At 42.3% G+C, this 15,078-nt stretch overlaps 1 protein-coding gene across 2 annotated transcripts in view; it reads left to right on the top strand.

Moving 5' to 3' along the window:
* Positions 1 to 15,078, top strand: part of LOC147175085 (DENN domain-containing protein 2A) — a 37,380-nt gene that overhangs the window by 2,646 nt on the left and 19,656 nt on the right. The window contains exons 3-4 of one of the 2 annotated variants that reach the window (XM_086074881.1): positions 558 to 711; positions 14,977 to 15,063. In XM_086074881.1, the coding sequence (XP_085931007.1) occupies positions 14,978 to 15,063 (86 nt within the window). In that variant the 5' untranslated portion in view covers positions 558 to 711; position 14,977. Of the gene's footprint in view, positions 1 to 352; positions 712 to 14,976; positions 15,064 to 15,078 lie in introns of those variants that run through there. The other variant, XM_086074880.1, reaches the window with a different exon arrangement.

The raw sequence follows: 15,078 nt of genomic DNA, 5'->3' as shown, positions 1-15,078 counted from the left end.
CACTAGCACTTGTCACAGATGTTGACCAGTGCAAATAAATAAGACAAACATGCCCCCCCCCCTCCTCAGTAGGAAAAGGAAGGGCAACTTCTTGAATTGGCTCCCATAGGAGAAGGTTATTGCGTATAGTCGTGCCTCTTCCTAATCTTCATTCCTGCTTCTTTTTTTTTCTGGAACAGGACACTTTGGTTTCCACGACAACCCATGCTCCAATCCCCTGTCCAGCTGCAGATTAGTTCAGCAGTGGGGGGTTTTGGTTTTGGTGGGAGGAGTCGAGGAGTAGGGGGCTGATGATGGAAAATAGAGCGGGAGGATAGAGAGAGAGAAGGGGAGAAGGGGGGTGGCCTGAGGAACTCTGCACTGGGAAAACTTTGAGAAGCAGAGAGAGAGAGAACGAGATAGGGAGAGAGGGAAGCTCCACATCACCATTGAGAGAAATAGGAGACAAAGTGGAAGGAAAATGAAAAAAGCCATCAACATCTGAGGCTGCTCTCTGGTCGGAAGGAGGAATTTTGCTGACTTTTTGTGCCCTTTTCATCAAACCCTGGCGGGGACAGGCTTTGGAATGCCTGCCGAGAGACGCCGGGGACAGCGGCATACGGAGTAAGGAGAGCCATGCAAGACGTGGATGCTGACTTCTGCCGGCTCAGCTTACGCAAAATGAGGGACTACCACGGGAGCGCTTCATCGGGGCTCAGCCAGCTCGGAAAGGTAACGAGGCTGTCCGGTGTTGCTTTTTCCACACATTTTCAGTCTGTTTAGAGATGAATGAAAATGTAACCCAGGTGACATGAATATGCAGGTTACTCTCAGATTTGGCATTTGACTGTTTAAAGTGCTACATGCTCACTCAGGCAACTTTGTGCATGTGATACACCGTCTAGCCCCCCCACACCCCCCACCCGCCCCCTCCATCCTCTCAATGGTTGGCAGCTTACTGTAAATGAAAACATTTGGATAAAAGTTAGCGCGCATGCTGAAGCCATCACAAATTGGCAGGTTAAAGCAAGGGGGGAGGAGGGGAAAGGGGTGGTGGTGGGGGGGGGTTGTTAAGCGGGGATGAGCATTCTTCCCAATGAACAAAAGCAGCTCTGCGAGCAGGGCCCCTACGCCTGCTTTGTTGCGGGGAGACACAGGCAGGCGTGGAAACCTCTCCCAGGGAGTGCGCACTCGTTGCTGCTTCAGGTGATTCGACTCAAGTAAACGACTCCCATTCTCTCCACAAAAAAAGGCAACGTTTTGTGCTCAAGGGCCATGAAGACTGAAACTTTGATATCGCAATGTCACAAAAGCGCTCACATTAAGTTTGCGACTCCAACATAAACAAGTGAATAGGAGCGCTCATGCGAGGCAATTACATGTCCAATTACCAACACGGTACTTTCAGTTGACTAATCAACAAACTTCTCCGTATTTAGTGTCGCCCACAGTATTTGTAAAAATGAAGGCCTTACTTCAAAGCATGCCTAGCAATATTTCAGCAAAATCACACATATGGAAAAAGTCCAACCGACTGACTGATGAAGCGCTGTGACTCACGCGAAACAAGTCACTTTTGATGACATCTGGCCACCACTGCACAGGAAGTAATGCATTTGGAGTATTTTAAGCTTTGTTCGGCATCTGTGGACAACATCGGCTCGCGTGACATCATTGCTGAATGGACACAGAATCTGTTTCGAGGAACCAACACACCAACTGCTGTAGCATAAGAAATGAATGTCGTCCATATGTATTTTAATTCTAAACACTGCATGTTGAAAATGTGGTTTCCTTTAAAACTAGAAAAAAAATGTGGAGCTTGTTTTTGTTCTTTTTATGTTTTAACTCCTGATTAAATCAATCCATCCATCCATCCATCCATCCAACCAAACTATAATGTACATTCATCAATGCACATGAAATGGGCCTTTACGTTATTAACGATCACTGCCAAGGCCAGAAAATTGAAAAATGATTACATGCTAGCAAGTATTGTCGCTCCCTGTTGCACGCATACGTCAAGAATAGCACATTTTAAAATGGTTGCCAACTGCCACATGGCACGCTTATTTTTTCACCACTGCTCCATCTGCTGAATTTGATTTACAAGGCTTATTATCGGTGCCGATATTCAGCATTTTTGTCGACTATTGGCATCGGGCCCTTTTCTTTTTTTATCTCATAGCCGAGAGATCAATATATTTAAATTTTCGGGTAATTTTATAAGCCATACTGCTGACCCTAGGAACTCGCTGCACCTTTTGTTTTTGTTTGATATTCAAACAAAAATGAGTGAAGATTTATCATTTCAGTTATTTTGACATTTTGGAAAACTTTATTTACTGTGGAAAATTATAGGGAGCTATAGTTGTTTAAGTTTTCATTGAACTTTTTAAGACAAGCCATGCTGATGAGCTGGAGAGCTTTCAGATTAATTATTATTATTTTTTTTTTTAGAATTGTAAAACAAAGATTTCTCTTGTTTAACATTAAAAGAAAAATCTTCAACATTTTGCAAACCTGAAAAGTTGCTCAATAAACATACATTATGCTTAAAGGCATTTCAACAAAGTCATAAATGGTATTTTGTATTCTTTTAAATTACGCCACCCATATTTTCACTTTTGCTGAAAATGAATACCAGCTCAAAAATATTTGTTATTGGCGCCCTTGACTACAAATCATCGGTATCGGTATCGGCCTTGAAAAAAACATATCCGTCTATCTCTCGTCAAAATACTCGACTATGGGAATGGAGATATCCGTATTTGTGTGGGTTAACATGTGAGCCATTAACAGTCTACTCCTCTCTAATAAGTAACCCCTAAAACAACCTAAATGAATGACATCATCATCATCTACGTTTGCAGTTGCATTTCATGATAAACGGAAAACCCAACGATTCACACATCAGGCAATAACATGGACAAATATTCAACAGATATTTTTTTCCCAATTTGTATATTGCATTTTGGTGTCAAAACCATGCCTGCCTCAAATATGATGAACATCGAAACAGCTGTGCATCCAGTGTCCATCTTTGTGAGCGTTAAGGGATGTTGTGTTCCCTGTTAGCTAGTTATCAGGAATGTCTGCTATGTCCTATAAGTACTGACCCAGACTCGATTCTTATCACTCAGCCAAGATAATCCATTTCTTTGGCTGATTCTTTTTGTGTGATTTTTAACTACCAAGAACAGGAACGGGACATTTGATTTACGACCACAATGCGTCAGCCGCGAATGAGCTCTTTGATTTAGGGACACACACATTTGTACTCCCTTCAAATGTGAGTTGAATGTAAAAAAAAAAAAAAAAAGTGTTTGCAGTACACCAGTGTGTGCACTCACTTTAGGTTGGACGTTTACTGTGGAGAGATGTTTCACAGAGATGGAGATAAAGCGCCAGGGACGGTCTGTCTGTCTGTCTGTCTGTCTGCCTGTCTGTGGGATTGTAATAAGGAGGCTACAATCTTGTCGTGGCTCGTTGAAGGGGAGACATTGTGTGTCAGAGTGAGTCTGTTGTTTACATTCAAGCCAGGGGTACTGGCTAACTGTCTCCAGTGTTTACACATTGTTGTATGTTCCTCGCCAATGTTCACGTGTTCATGGCCTTCTTGCAAGGGAATTCCTTGAAAAAGAATAACGGCAGATGTTTACCCAAGTGACAATAAATGAATCCTTTTTTTTTTTTTATTTGGAGGAAGTGGATAAATGGATTTGGTTGATGAGTCACAGGATTCTACCCAGAAATCTCTGTGGGCCTTATTATTGTCATGTAAAATATATTAAGCTTGTGATTTTCACAGCTTATTACGCGTGACACGATGTGAACAAAAGTTTTAGGACACACCGTGACCTAAATAATTAAGATTTTAGCATAACCAACGGTATAATACAGTCATGCAAACACAAACAATCAGAATGGTAGGCCTACTACTCAATAAGATATGTGATATTATTATTATTCTTTTTTAATCATTTTTCAGAGAAGATTAACATTAAGAATATATGCCAGTGAGTATTGTTATGTTATTGGTCTACATGTGTTGTTCAAATAACCGTTCAAAAACCGTGACTATCAATGCTAACCGTTAGCATGTGAAAGGTGTTTTGCATCGTTTTATAACAATAAGCTAAGCTAATGCCAAATTTTGTGGTTGTTTTAATTTCACGTTATTCTCTTTGTTTTGTTAACTGGGATTGGCATTAAACAGTTTGCCTCTTTTGATGAAATGTAACATTTTTTGACATACTGCTACTTATTGTGAAGTGAGTTGAATTTAATTCACTGCCACCATACATTTGTGCTCGTATCTTAAGTTTGCGCTTGTTAGTAAAAGCACAAAACAAAAAAAACATATCCGCAGAGTTACGGCTCATATTTTGAAAAATGTGTAAGTGCATTTCGGTAGTTTTGTAAAATTACTTTACTTCCAAATGAGTGGGAATAATTTGGGAAAGGCCTTTTTTTGTTCTACAGTGCAAAATCCATAAAGGCTTGCTTGCTGGGTGAAGATCTTGAGAGAGCCCTGACCTCAACCCCATCAAACATTTTTTGGCCAGACTCCACATTTCCTTCAATTTACAACCCTGGAATGTCCAGATGTCCTAATACTTTTATCCGTTCGCGTTTGTCAGTGGGCGCAGCCCGTTTGTTTTTCTATTCTCTTCCGATCAAAAACAGTGACAGAAGGGCTCTAGAGGAGGTTCCGACCCTTGCGCCCCTTCCTTCCCTTACAGGAACTGCTCTTTGACAGGCACTCAGCGGGTCGGCCCTCCGGCCTGTGTGCTAGGTCGCGCTGTTGTTGCCACGGCGACACTCTGAAAAGAACGTGTCCTGCGGTGACAGCGAAGGAATCCTTCTCCCCGAGAAGATACGGCGAGGGGTAGTGTCTGTCTGTCTGTCGTGTTGGCAGATGGCCATGGTTTAAGTCATGATCAAAAACAATCCCGACCACCCCCCCACACATCCTCGCGCTCACACGTGCGCACACGTGTGCACACATGCATGGATAATGCACACCATATTACACACATCTGAGTCCCAACCCACATGGATACATTGATACATACTAGCGGAGGTGTTTGTAGAAAAGCCTTCATTGTGCCAGTCCCTCCCAAGTACGGTAATAGGGTGAGTTGGAGTAAGGAAGGGCATCCATCCACCCAGAAGACCAACGGCAAAACGTCAACCAACACAGCAACCCTAAATATGTAAAAAGTTGGTAATATGTAAGCCATATAAACAATGTAAGAATTGACCTTACCTTACCACCGGCACCACCAAAAAATAAATCCTGCTGCCATTTTCCCAGGAGTGCTAGTGCTAGGGATCGTTGAGCTAACCCTAGTTAGACTCGGACGTAACCAAAATGAGGAATTTTGGGATATATCGGTGCTAACCAGTGACCACACGGTTAACTTTGACAGCGCTGTTTACTAACAACGTTACTAACCATGATGAACAATGCGTATTTAATGGTCAGTTCGCTAACGGCAGTTAGGGGTTAACCAGTGGTTAAATTAACCGAGAACTGAACAACCAGGCTCTCTAAAATCTAAAGGTAAAATCTGTTCTAAAATCTGAGCTTTGAGCAATTCCCAATCATACTACCTTAGGAGTTTCCCATGTTTGGAGGGTTCCACTGTTATATTCCGGATCTGGGTCAGTACGATGCTCGAATAGAGATGCAAAAGCAACGTCACTTACAGTATGATGGCAGGAATTTCAAGTCTCGTTTGCCAGAAACATCACACACGATACAGGATGACGCTCGCAGCCACTGAAAATGCCGCTTTAGTTTCTGCACACTGTGACCCAACGTGGCGGCAAACACACACCATTAAACATTTGTGTGCAACTTGGAAGAGAGAAATAGGATAGTGAACATACATTTAGCCTTCACTGAGCAGCTCAGTCTTGGTTGTGGGGAAGAAGGCTGCCATCTGGAAAGGAATGTGGCCATCTGGGTTCAAAGTGGACCTCAAATGTGGCCGCACAGCTCTTTGATTTAGTCCCGCTTCGCCATATTGTGGAGCGCATTCCAAACAAAATGGGAAAAGGTTAACGCATGCTTTGCTAGTTTGGCTTTGCAGAGTGAGTGTACACCACAATGTTTGATATGGAAACACTGTAAGTCGTTTAAGTAGTTCCAGACGCACTTTTTGAGGATTGAATGCGAGGAATCAGTTGCTTGAGGACGTTATGAATGGAAACTAGAATGACACTCAGTAGAGTACAGGACAGTAAAGGACATACTTCTGCCAAGATCGAACTGTTAGCCAAAGCCGTTGTTATCAAGCAGCGGTTACTTGGGCGGTACCGTTTTTGGTTCTGGGCCATCAGGCGTCAAAAAAGTGTATCAATGGAATAAATTCCTCAAAGTTGATATATATATATAGACAAGATTATGTTTATGTTTTGTCATTAAGTTGGGATTAGAGTTTGGTGGTTAAGGTTGGCAATAGAACTGGAAAAGTGGGTTAGGATCAAGGTAAGAACTGCACGTAGTTGTTTGGGTTTTGTGAGTTTGGGTTAGAAAGAATTCTAAGGAAACAATTGTAATTCAGAAATGTCCTTAGTATGTGAATGCTAAGACGTGACATCAAGTCAAAAACATAAACATCATAATTGACTGTGCTGTTTAGGACCACGGAGGAGCTGGGGTTCTGTCTTACTTTGATGAAACACAAAGGTAATCGCTCAGCTTTTACGGAAAACGACTTAAAATATTATTTCCTGTTGACAGGCAAAAATTCGGAAGATTTGAACAAATGTTAACTCGAGCAATGTCTCTATGTGATTCACTTGATAGTGAATGTAAAAAAAATCCTGGGATGTGTTGACTCGGGATTTACTGTTGTAAATCGGGGCGTTCCCAGAGAAACCCAGAGGCATGCTAACCATACACTCTACACCCTTCTCCGTTTGCCTCAGTCCATTTTCTTGGCTCAGGCCCACAGATTTTGGTCACCGGGTGTGTGGAGGTCAAAAACGTCGCCTCTGACTCTGGAGTTTACACTCCGGAAGTGCACTTTCCCAAGCTCTCGCCTCATCGAGCTCCCCTGGGACGCTGGGTGGGAATGACAAAAATCTGTCTTTCGGCTCAGGCATGTTGTGTAGAGCACAGCAATGGGACCGTGAGGGAGCTCTGGTGGGAATTTGCAACAAGGAAGCTGTTAGAAAGAGACGCAGAGTGATACAGGAAGTTGGATGGAGAAGACTTTGGCTCTGCAGCTCAGTTAAAGAGACTGTGGCTTAAAAGGAGAAATCTGATCCGGAGCCCAGAGGATAATGTTAGCAAGCAGCCAGGTTGTTGAAAAGATCTGGAGGTCTACTTTCACTTACAGGCCTACGTCCACTGCTGCTGTGGCGAAGAGTTTGACCATTTGAACCCAGAATTCCAAAGTGTATGGAACGTTAGCTGGTTTTGATGTGCTGCTTGCTATGGGGCATCGTTTCAAATAAGTGATAGCGCATTTCTCACTTGGTTGTAACATTCCGGCCCTTTGGCACATAGGTAGTAAGTTGTGTTATGAGGGTCTTTAACACGGTCGTGAGGGTGTTGAAGGGTACAGCAAAACTGTTTAGACAAAGGAATCTCTGTCACCTAATATTCTAAGTGAGTTTACCAATTAACATTTATCACCGCTTGCTTGAACAGTGAGGCCTTTTTCCAGGAAAAGTGGCGACGCCGCGTGTTCTTTTGTTGGCAAGGTTTCCTGTTTTTTCTCCGCAACGGCAGATACATGCAGTGATCAACTAAAGAAGCGGAATAGCCACAGAGCAGTAGAGCATATTTTAGCCTGCATTAAAGAAGTGACTCCGCAATTTTCTAAAAAGATACTTATGGATATTCACGTGAAATTTTCATGAAGTAAATAGTAGACTGTGGTGATCTCCAAGGGCTTCAGTCCAGAATTACGTTTTTCACACACAGCAGAAGTGTTGCTCCTGTTGAGGGAATTTGGCACTGTTGCTGATTTTATTTTCGTCGTTTTCTACTTCATGTTTTTGTTCCATTGCTGTTGGCTTGTTAGGGCTCTCAGTTTTTGTAGTGTCGATCAGCTGCTGGTGGAACAAAGGACTTTGGATCTTAGGATCAAACAGTACAGTGTTTTTTGTGTGTTTTAACGTTTTACATTTCACTCCCAGCCATTTTCACTGAAGCAACCCCTTTCGCTCCTGGCTGTTTTACTGGATTTTGACTGATATTGCAAGGCCCACAGAATATTGTGTTCTAATGCTATCAAAGAAAAATTTGAGTCTCTTCTTTCATCCGGACAAAAAAGTATATTTGTATCTGTTTCCGTTTTGAAGCAATTAGCAATAGAATATAGCTAAATTTTCAGATTATTCACAAAACTGTTTAAAACACTGGGGCAAAGAGCTTGTTGCAACATGGCCCTGGGTGAGCTTTTATACTCTGCTGCTCCCGGCTGGCCATGTTTTTAAATAACTATCATTGCTTTAAGCGACCTCTTCAGGTCAGAGGCTACATCAAAGCCTTCTGTATGCTCTAGCATAAAAAAACCAACAAAAAAACATATAAATACGTTTTTGGGCCCATTGCAGTATTTAAAATAGAACGGGTTTATAATCTAATAGTTTCAAAGTGAAGAGTGTGTTTAAACTATTTCTTGTTTTTTAACACATTCGTATTAGACTAAAATGTTATTTAAACCATGGCTAGTAGAGTTAATAAATGTTGTATGATTGCAACAGCATTGGACTCTGGAATGAATTATTGCAAATATAATTGATCTCAGTTGGAAATTTTGTACCACCAAATTGAAGTGTCTCAGCATGGATTGTGGTCAAACCCTGAGGTAGAGTTTCCAGGTTATTGAATGCATTTCTCTCGGTTGAAGCCTCAGCGTCTGAAGCTTTTCGCCTGCGAGTGTCTGAAGACGCAAGTTGTTTAATCTGACACAGACAGTGCTCTGGATGAGGTTAAATGGGCCAAAGTACGAGTGGTTTAGAGGAGGGCCCGAAAATGTGTTGGCATGGGCCCCTAGTTTGTGGAGCCAGTGGGATAATTGGGAGCAGACTGGGAATGAGTTAAGGGCTCAGCCGATGGGATCTTTTCTGACAGTCGGGAGGAGGAGCCGACTCGCCATCTGATGGAGACAGCAGGAAGAGATTTGTTTGTTCTGCCGAATAAATTTGTCCTCCTTTTCATCTAGCTCTCTTTCTATCCTCATTGGGTTCTTGTTTAGAAGATCTTGAAATCAGCATTTTTGTAATTAGTAAAGCATTTGTAATGGTAAGATTTTACAAACTTGGTGTGTTTATTTTTCTTTTCTTTTCTTTTCTGTGCTTATCGTGCATCATTAGCCAGAAAGCTGCTTCGTTGGAATACAAGCTCAGAACTCTACATAGAACACAAGGCTTAGCTATTAAAGGCCTGAGGTTAGACTGTTACGGTACGGCCATTTGTAACAGGTGCAAAAGCTTCTCAGGAGATGTGTCTGACGTTTTCCTTTATTTTTGTGTCATTTTTACTTTGTGGTAATCTGAGGTTTGCAACAGGTTAACAAGCCAATATTTCAGCAGCTTTTGACTTTTTTTTTTTTTTTTTAATCTCTGCAGCTTGAACTTCCATTTCCTGCAGGACACAAAACACATTTGCTAGTATAAAGACAAACAAGGAAATAACCATTCATTATGCGGCGATCATGAGAAGCCTGCATTGTTGGTGTGGCGCTTGGTTGGATCAGTGGTTCTGAAGTATAATTTGGTGTTTGCTTACGCCTTCTCCGAGGTCATCATTTAGCCCATTCTTAAAAATCCCACTGGAATAGGCAGACGCAATAACAAGAAAAAAACATAGACCGTGTGAGTTTGAAAATGCAGCAATCGTGTTGTATATCTTCAATTGTGCCAGTTTATTTATGGCTAGCCCAGTTTCATTGCTCTCTGACATCCATCGTTTGCTAATCACGGAGCTCGACGATGGAAAGCGCGCAGCGCAGCAGGACACAAGTGCCATTAATGGTTTTGCACTGGGCCTAAATGTCCCTATTACAATTGCCTGTTTGGCTCGTGGCCGAAGCCTTGCTATAAAATCATCTTGGGAAAGCAGCGGGGGGGGGGGGGGGGCCCCAGAGCAGGACAGAGACCCAACCAGAGAGCGTAAAAGAGTGAAGGAGAGTGTTGACTCCAGATAAAATTCCATTGTTTATTTGCCTGACTCCCTCCTTCCCCTCCATACGTCCCTTCCTTTACCATCAAGCCTTCCCAGGCTCCTTCTTCAGGAAGCTGAAGCAAAATGGTGTGCATGAAAGACTGCAGAAGAGGCAGTTGGGCAAACATTCAGAGTTGTATTAAATTGATAGCAGACAAGGATCTGGCCTCGGCCAAAGTGGACCAAATCTTTAAAGGATTGGGTCCTCTACTCAGTGTGGGTGCAGAAAGAAATAAAATAAAATAAACCTTTCCCCCTTTTACATTTTATGAATCCAATTGTAGCATATCGTGTTGCTCCACTATTTATTTTTGTTAATGTCAAACCACACTTTTTTTGTTTTCCACGTGTGGTGCAAGTCTGCACCCTGACTGAGAGCGCTGAAATGCAGCCAGCGACTTTTGTCCTTTTTAGGCATGTAGAAAGCAGAGACAAGAGTGCAAGCGTGCAGTTGGGGGAGGGGGGGGGGAGGTGGGGGGGCAGCAGGACGATGAAGTCACATTTAGCTGTTCCTGCAGGGCTGGATGGTGTGATGGAGCTTTGGATTTTTATGAGAAGCAGCTGTTGGAGAGAGAGAAAAATCACCGACAACAACCGAGCCGGCTATGAAACGCATCGGGAGATGACAAGAACTTCTTAAACAGCAGAACCTTGTCATGCTATCACCAAATATTAACACCAACAGATTGATGCGTGGCGGTTCAAACTCATGGCACGGCAGACTGACTTGAGCGTGTGTATGTACGCATAACATTGGCAGCTTGGCACGAGTCGGCTCTTGTCGTCCTCCCTTTGTCAGCAGCGTTTACAGCCAATGGAGCATGTGGAATCTGCCAGAGAGAGTAATCGTGCTCTCAGGTGATCGCTCGGTGAGTGTCAGCGAAGTGAAGCAGTGCCCGTGCAGGTGAAAGGGCGCACATACGACTTTTCATTTATCAACCTAATTTCATGTAATCATCCCAGCCGTGGATGTATATAATGTTTTCGTTGCATTGTGTTAGATAGCTAGAAAGATGATGTGAGAAAAAAATAACTGATTTCCAAGAATCTTAGGCTGGAGTTACACAATAATGATGTGGCACAATTCAGCTATGCGTCATGGCAGTTTGTAAAAGGGGGTGGGGGGCAACACCTGAAATCGGATATCATTAGATTTGAATCAGGTCGCTTCCAAATGTGAATGAAAATCAGATAAGCAGCTGCAGCACAAACGGAAAGATTGGCGCTTCCCCCACCAATGCGAGCCTGACTTCATCGAAATACGTCGGTGATGTGTACACTCCCGTATATGACTAAAATACACAAACATTTTAAATAAAACACACTCAAAGACGGACTATTGATTACAATCCGAATGTGGTCGTGACGCATCATAAGCGCACGGACTGTTAGATAAGGAAACTAATTATCGGCAGTCATTTATCAATCAGTCAATTATCCACTAGGGGATTTTTAAGATTACATGATTGAAACCAATACCAGATATTATTCAAATGACATAGACAGTCAAACAGACCTGCAGTGTGAATCCATCCAGGTTAAAGTGGAAGTCAACCTTAAACATTTCTTGACAATAATATGTTATATGTGACCTCACTAGTCTAAACATGACATTCTGATTAATAATATATTTGTGAAATATGAATTATTAAGCAAACTCAGCTGTTTTTGTCCATCTCAGGGGGCGGCCATTTTGCCACTTGCTGTCGACTGAAGATGACATCACAGTTGTTCAGGGCACAAGCGACGACCAATCACAGCTCATCTGTATTCTGAAGCTGTGCTGTGATTGGTTGTTACCTGAGACCCGAGCAACATTGATGTCATCTTCAATCGAGAGCAAGTGGTAAAATGGCCGCCCCCTGAGATGGATAAAAAAAAGGCTGGATTTTACTGCTTAACTCATATTCCAGAAATGTAATATTAATCAGAATGTCATGTTTAGACTAGTGAGGTCACAAGATTTTTTTTTTTAGGTGGACTTCCCTTTTAAGTATACATTAGCTATGGACATTTGACTGTCTTTCATTGTCATTTATGTTACCCATTAATCTCTGTTTTAAAAACACCATTTTATTGGGAAGTAAGAATGTCTTTAAATGTTCTCAACTCCCATTTACTTGACGTGACCTTGATGACGATATTCAGGTATCTGTACATTGTACAAGCAACCATATAAGAAGTTGCACAGTTTGTTGCTGGTCAGAATAGACCGAGGTCTGTCAATTTGATTTGGTAAGACTTGCCCACTCCAACATGGCACCATCTAATTGAACAATAACAGTGCCACTCAAGGGAATAACTGATAGCTGGTTTCTTTTAGTAGTCACTCCGTGGCCAAATAACCCAACTGTAGATAGAAATCTTCAGCGGGGTTTGTTATGCAACTGATGGTTAGCGCTGATGCTCTCCGTCTGACCTGCCACTACCGTCTTGTAAACGCTTTAAGGCATTTTTAAGAGTCTGCGATGTCCATCGAGCCCTCGCTGTGTTTTTTTTCTAAGGATACGATCTTTGGTTTGTAAAATGAGCTTTGGCTCAAGGCCACTGATGATGTATATAAACACAGCAGCATTTACTGCTGATTCAGGGAAAGACGGTGTTCTTGTTGTAGATTGCTTAATCATTCCATTGGTAGAGAATTGTTTTTGGATCTTTGGATGTAATTTATTTCTAGAAAGGATCAACAATGTCAAGTATTTTTTCCTGATAGTTTATCATCAATTTTTCACCTTTTTGCTGTACTGAATAGGGCTTGAAACTAAATATTGAATATGTAGTCTGAAGACTTTTAAGTTACTAAGTAGAAAAACAGTAGGTCTTGTCAGCCACACTTTGCTGACAATTTTCTATAATAATGTCTTATTAGAATTAATGTCAGCTCAAGGAACTCTAATCTCTGCTGCCAGTTACACCTCACAGGACTATCAGGATGAAGGGGCCGGATCGTGTCGAGGTCTTTTTGGTTGCAGTTTCCTGTCAAGTTTTTATTGGCCTCAGCAGATGGCTTCCCTAACCCCTCGCTGCATTGTTATGGCGGCCATCTTTCTGCAGAGGTGAAGGGGGGTCACCATAGCTGTAGATAGCCACAGGACGCCGAGCATTCGCTGCCGTTTCCTGAGCAACCGAAAGCTGTAAAACTGGCCAATCGGATAAATTTGGAGGCACTCCTTGACAGGTTCGAGCAAGTACCGGGTAGCACCATGCGGTGTGAATGAGTCAAGGCTAAAACATGTTTAAACTTGGTTGTATTTATGCTGAAGTGCATTAAAAAAAAATACCTTTTATGGCATGGATTTTTGAAACCTGCTTTTTGTGTTGGTCTTTGGGCTCAAAACATTGAAGCAGGATCGACTAGAAGTGTGTACTGTTTTTGTAGTCAGTACAATAGTATACTTGTATTATTCTTTGCGATATCCACTTTCCTCTTCAGTTTTGACAACCCCAGTCGCCACAATTTCCCTCTCTGATTTTCAGTTTCTCCCATCTTTTCATTGTCCATATGAACATTCAAGACACTATATATACATTCTTGAGAGCCCCCCCCCCCCCCCCCCCCCCACATTCGTGTGTCTCAGTACAGTATTTATGTTATTAATGTCATTTAAGACGAAGAAGGGGAGTGAAAACCCAGACTTATGTTTCCCTTCAAACATGTGACCTCTGCCCAAGTTACATCTGAAAATAATTTGGGCCTACAGGCCAGCCATTGGATGGCTGACGCAAACCTTTGTCCTGGTCGGATGGAGTGTACGTGTGTGTGTGTGTGTGTGTGTGTGTATTGGGTTGGTTGATGTGCGGGCTTTGACAAAGCAGTGAAGAGGTCTCAGTTGAGCCTTAAGCCAAATAAGCTGCGGTGTGCTTTTCTCAGGGGGAAGTAATTGTAAAATGTACAGCAACTTAAGGACGGGCCCAGTAATGTCTATATCTCATATAAAACTTCCACTCGCTTGACATATTTCCAAAATGAAAGCATTTTGCAAAGTATCTAGTTATCTCAGCAACAAATAAACTCCTGAAGCTTTTTTAATAACTATTTAGATTTCTTTAAGGAGCTCTTCTCAGCTCGTAAAATACCACCAACGCAAAATCTACTTGGGACAATGGTTAACAGTTCAACCAGTGCGAACACTTACAGTATCTCTTCTTTTATTCTTTGGGTTTGGACCAGAGTACTGAATGACAAGAGTGAGTACAGCCTTGGACGCAAACAGTTTGCACTGGAAAACTTTTGGTCTGGAGAATGGACTGTGGGCGTCGGTAGGAGTGTTTGTTATATGACAGCTCCAATGTAGTCTTGTTTAAAGCCAGACGTATTTTCCTTGACTTTGTTGACATTTTTTGCCACACCGATGCCAGAGTCTCACTCGCTAATGCCGGTGCAGCACCAGCCTCAAATTTGATGATCCATGTGGAAGATCTTTTACTGCTCTCCAAGAGGCTCTGGTTTCATTGTGCTCTGACAAATGGACCAAGTAATAATTTCAAACTGGCGAAGCACTCCCACTCGCACTTGTCTTGGCAGCTCGTATCCACAATAAAGAACACACGGAATTGCATATTCCAGGAAAACCTATTTTGTGGGTCCATTGGAGTTTGAGCAAAAAAACGGAATGGATAGAGCAAAAATGAGAAAACCACTCTAATTTGTTTCGTTTGAATGCTTGCCTATCATTTACATTCCACTTCTCTGATGTTCATTTTCCTGCTTGTAACGGAATCACATGTAACTCGTTCAATCTTTTGCTGTGATCTTGTCTCCATTGTAAACAAATACTGCGTGTTTATCATCTGTTTTCCTGCAGGATGCCGGCTGCTAGCACAATGACTGGCGGGAGGGCGCTGCTGCTCTGTACAAACACTGACAACAGTATCTACCAATCAGTCAACGGGTAGGTCTCTCAAGT

This window comes from Leptonotus elevatus, chromosome 4 (genome assembly GCF_054856555.1).
Source record: "Leptonotus elevatus isolate MCC_2025b chromosome 4, RoL_Lele_1.0, whole genome shotgun sequence".
Classification (NCBI taxonomy): Eukaryota; Metazoa; Chordata; class Actinopteri; order Syngnathiformes; family Syngnathidae; genus Leptonotus; species Leptonotus elevatus.
Note: the sequence above shows the minus strand (reverse complement) of the source record. Positions and strands in the feature narration are given on the sequence as shown.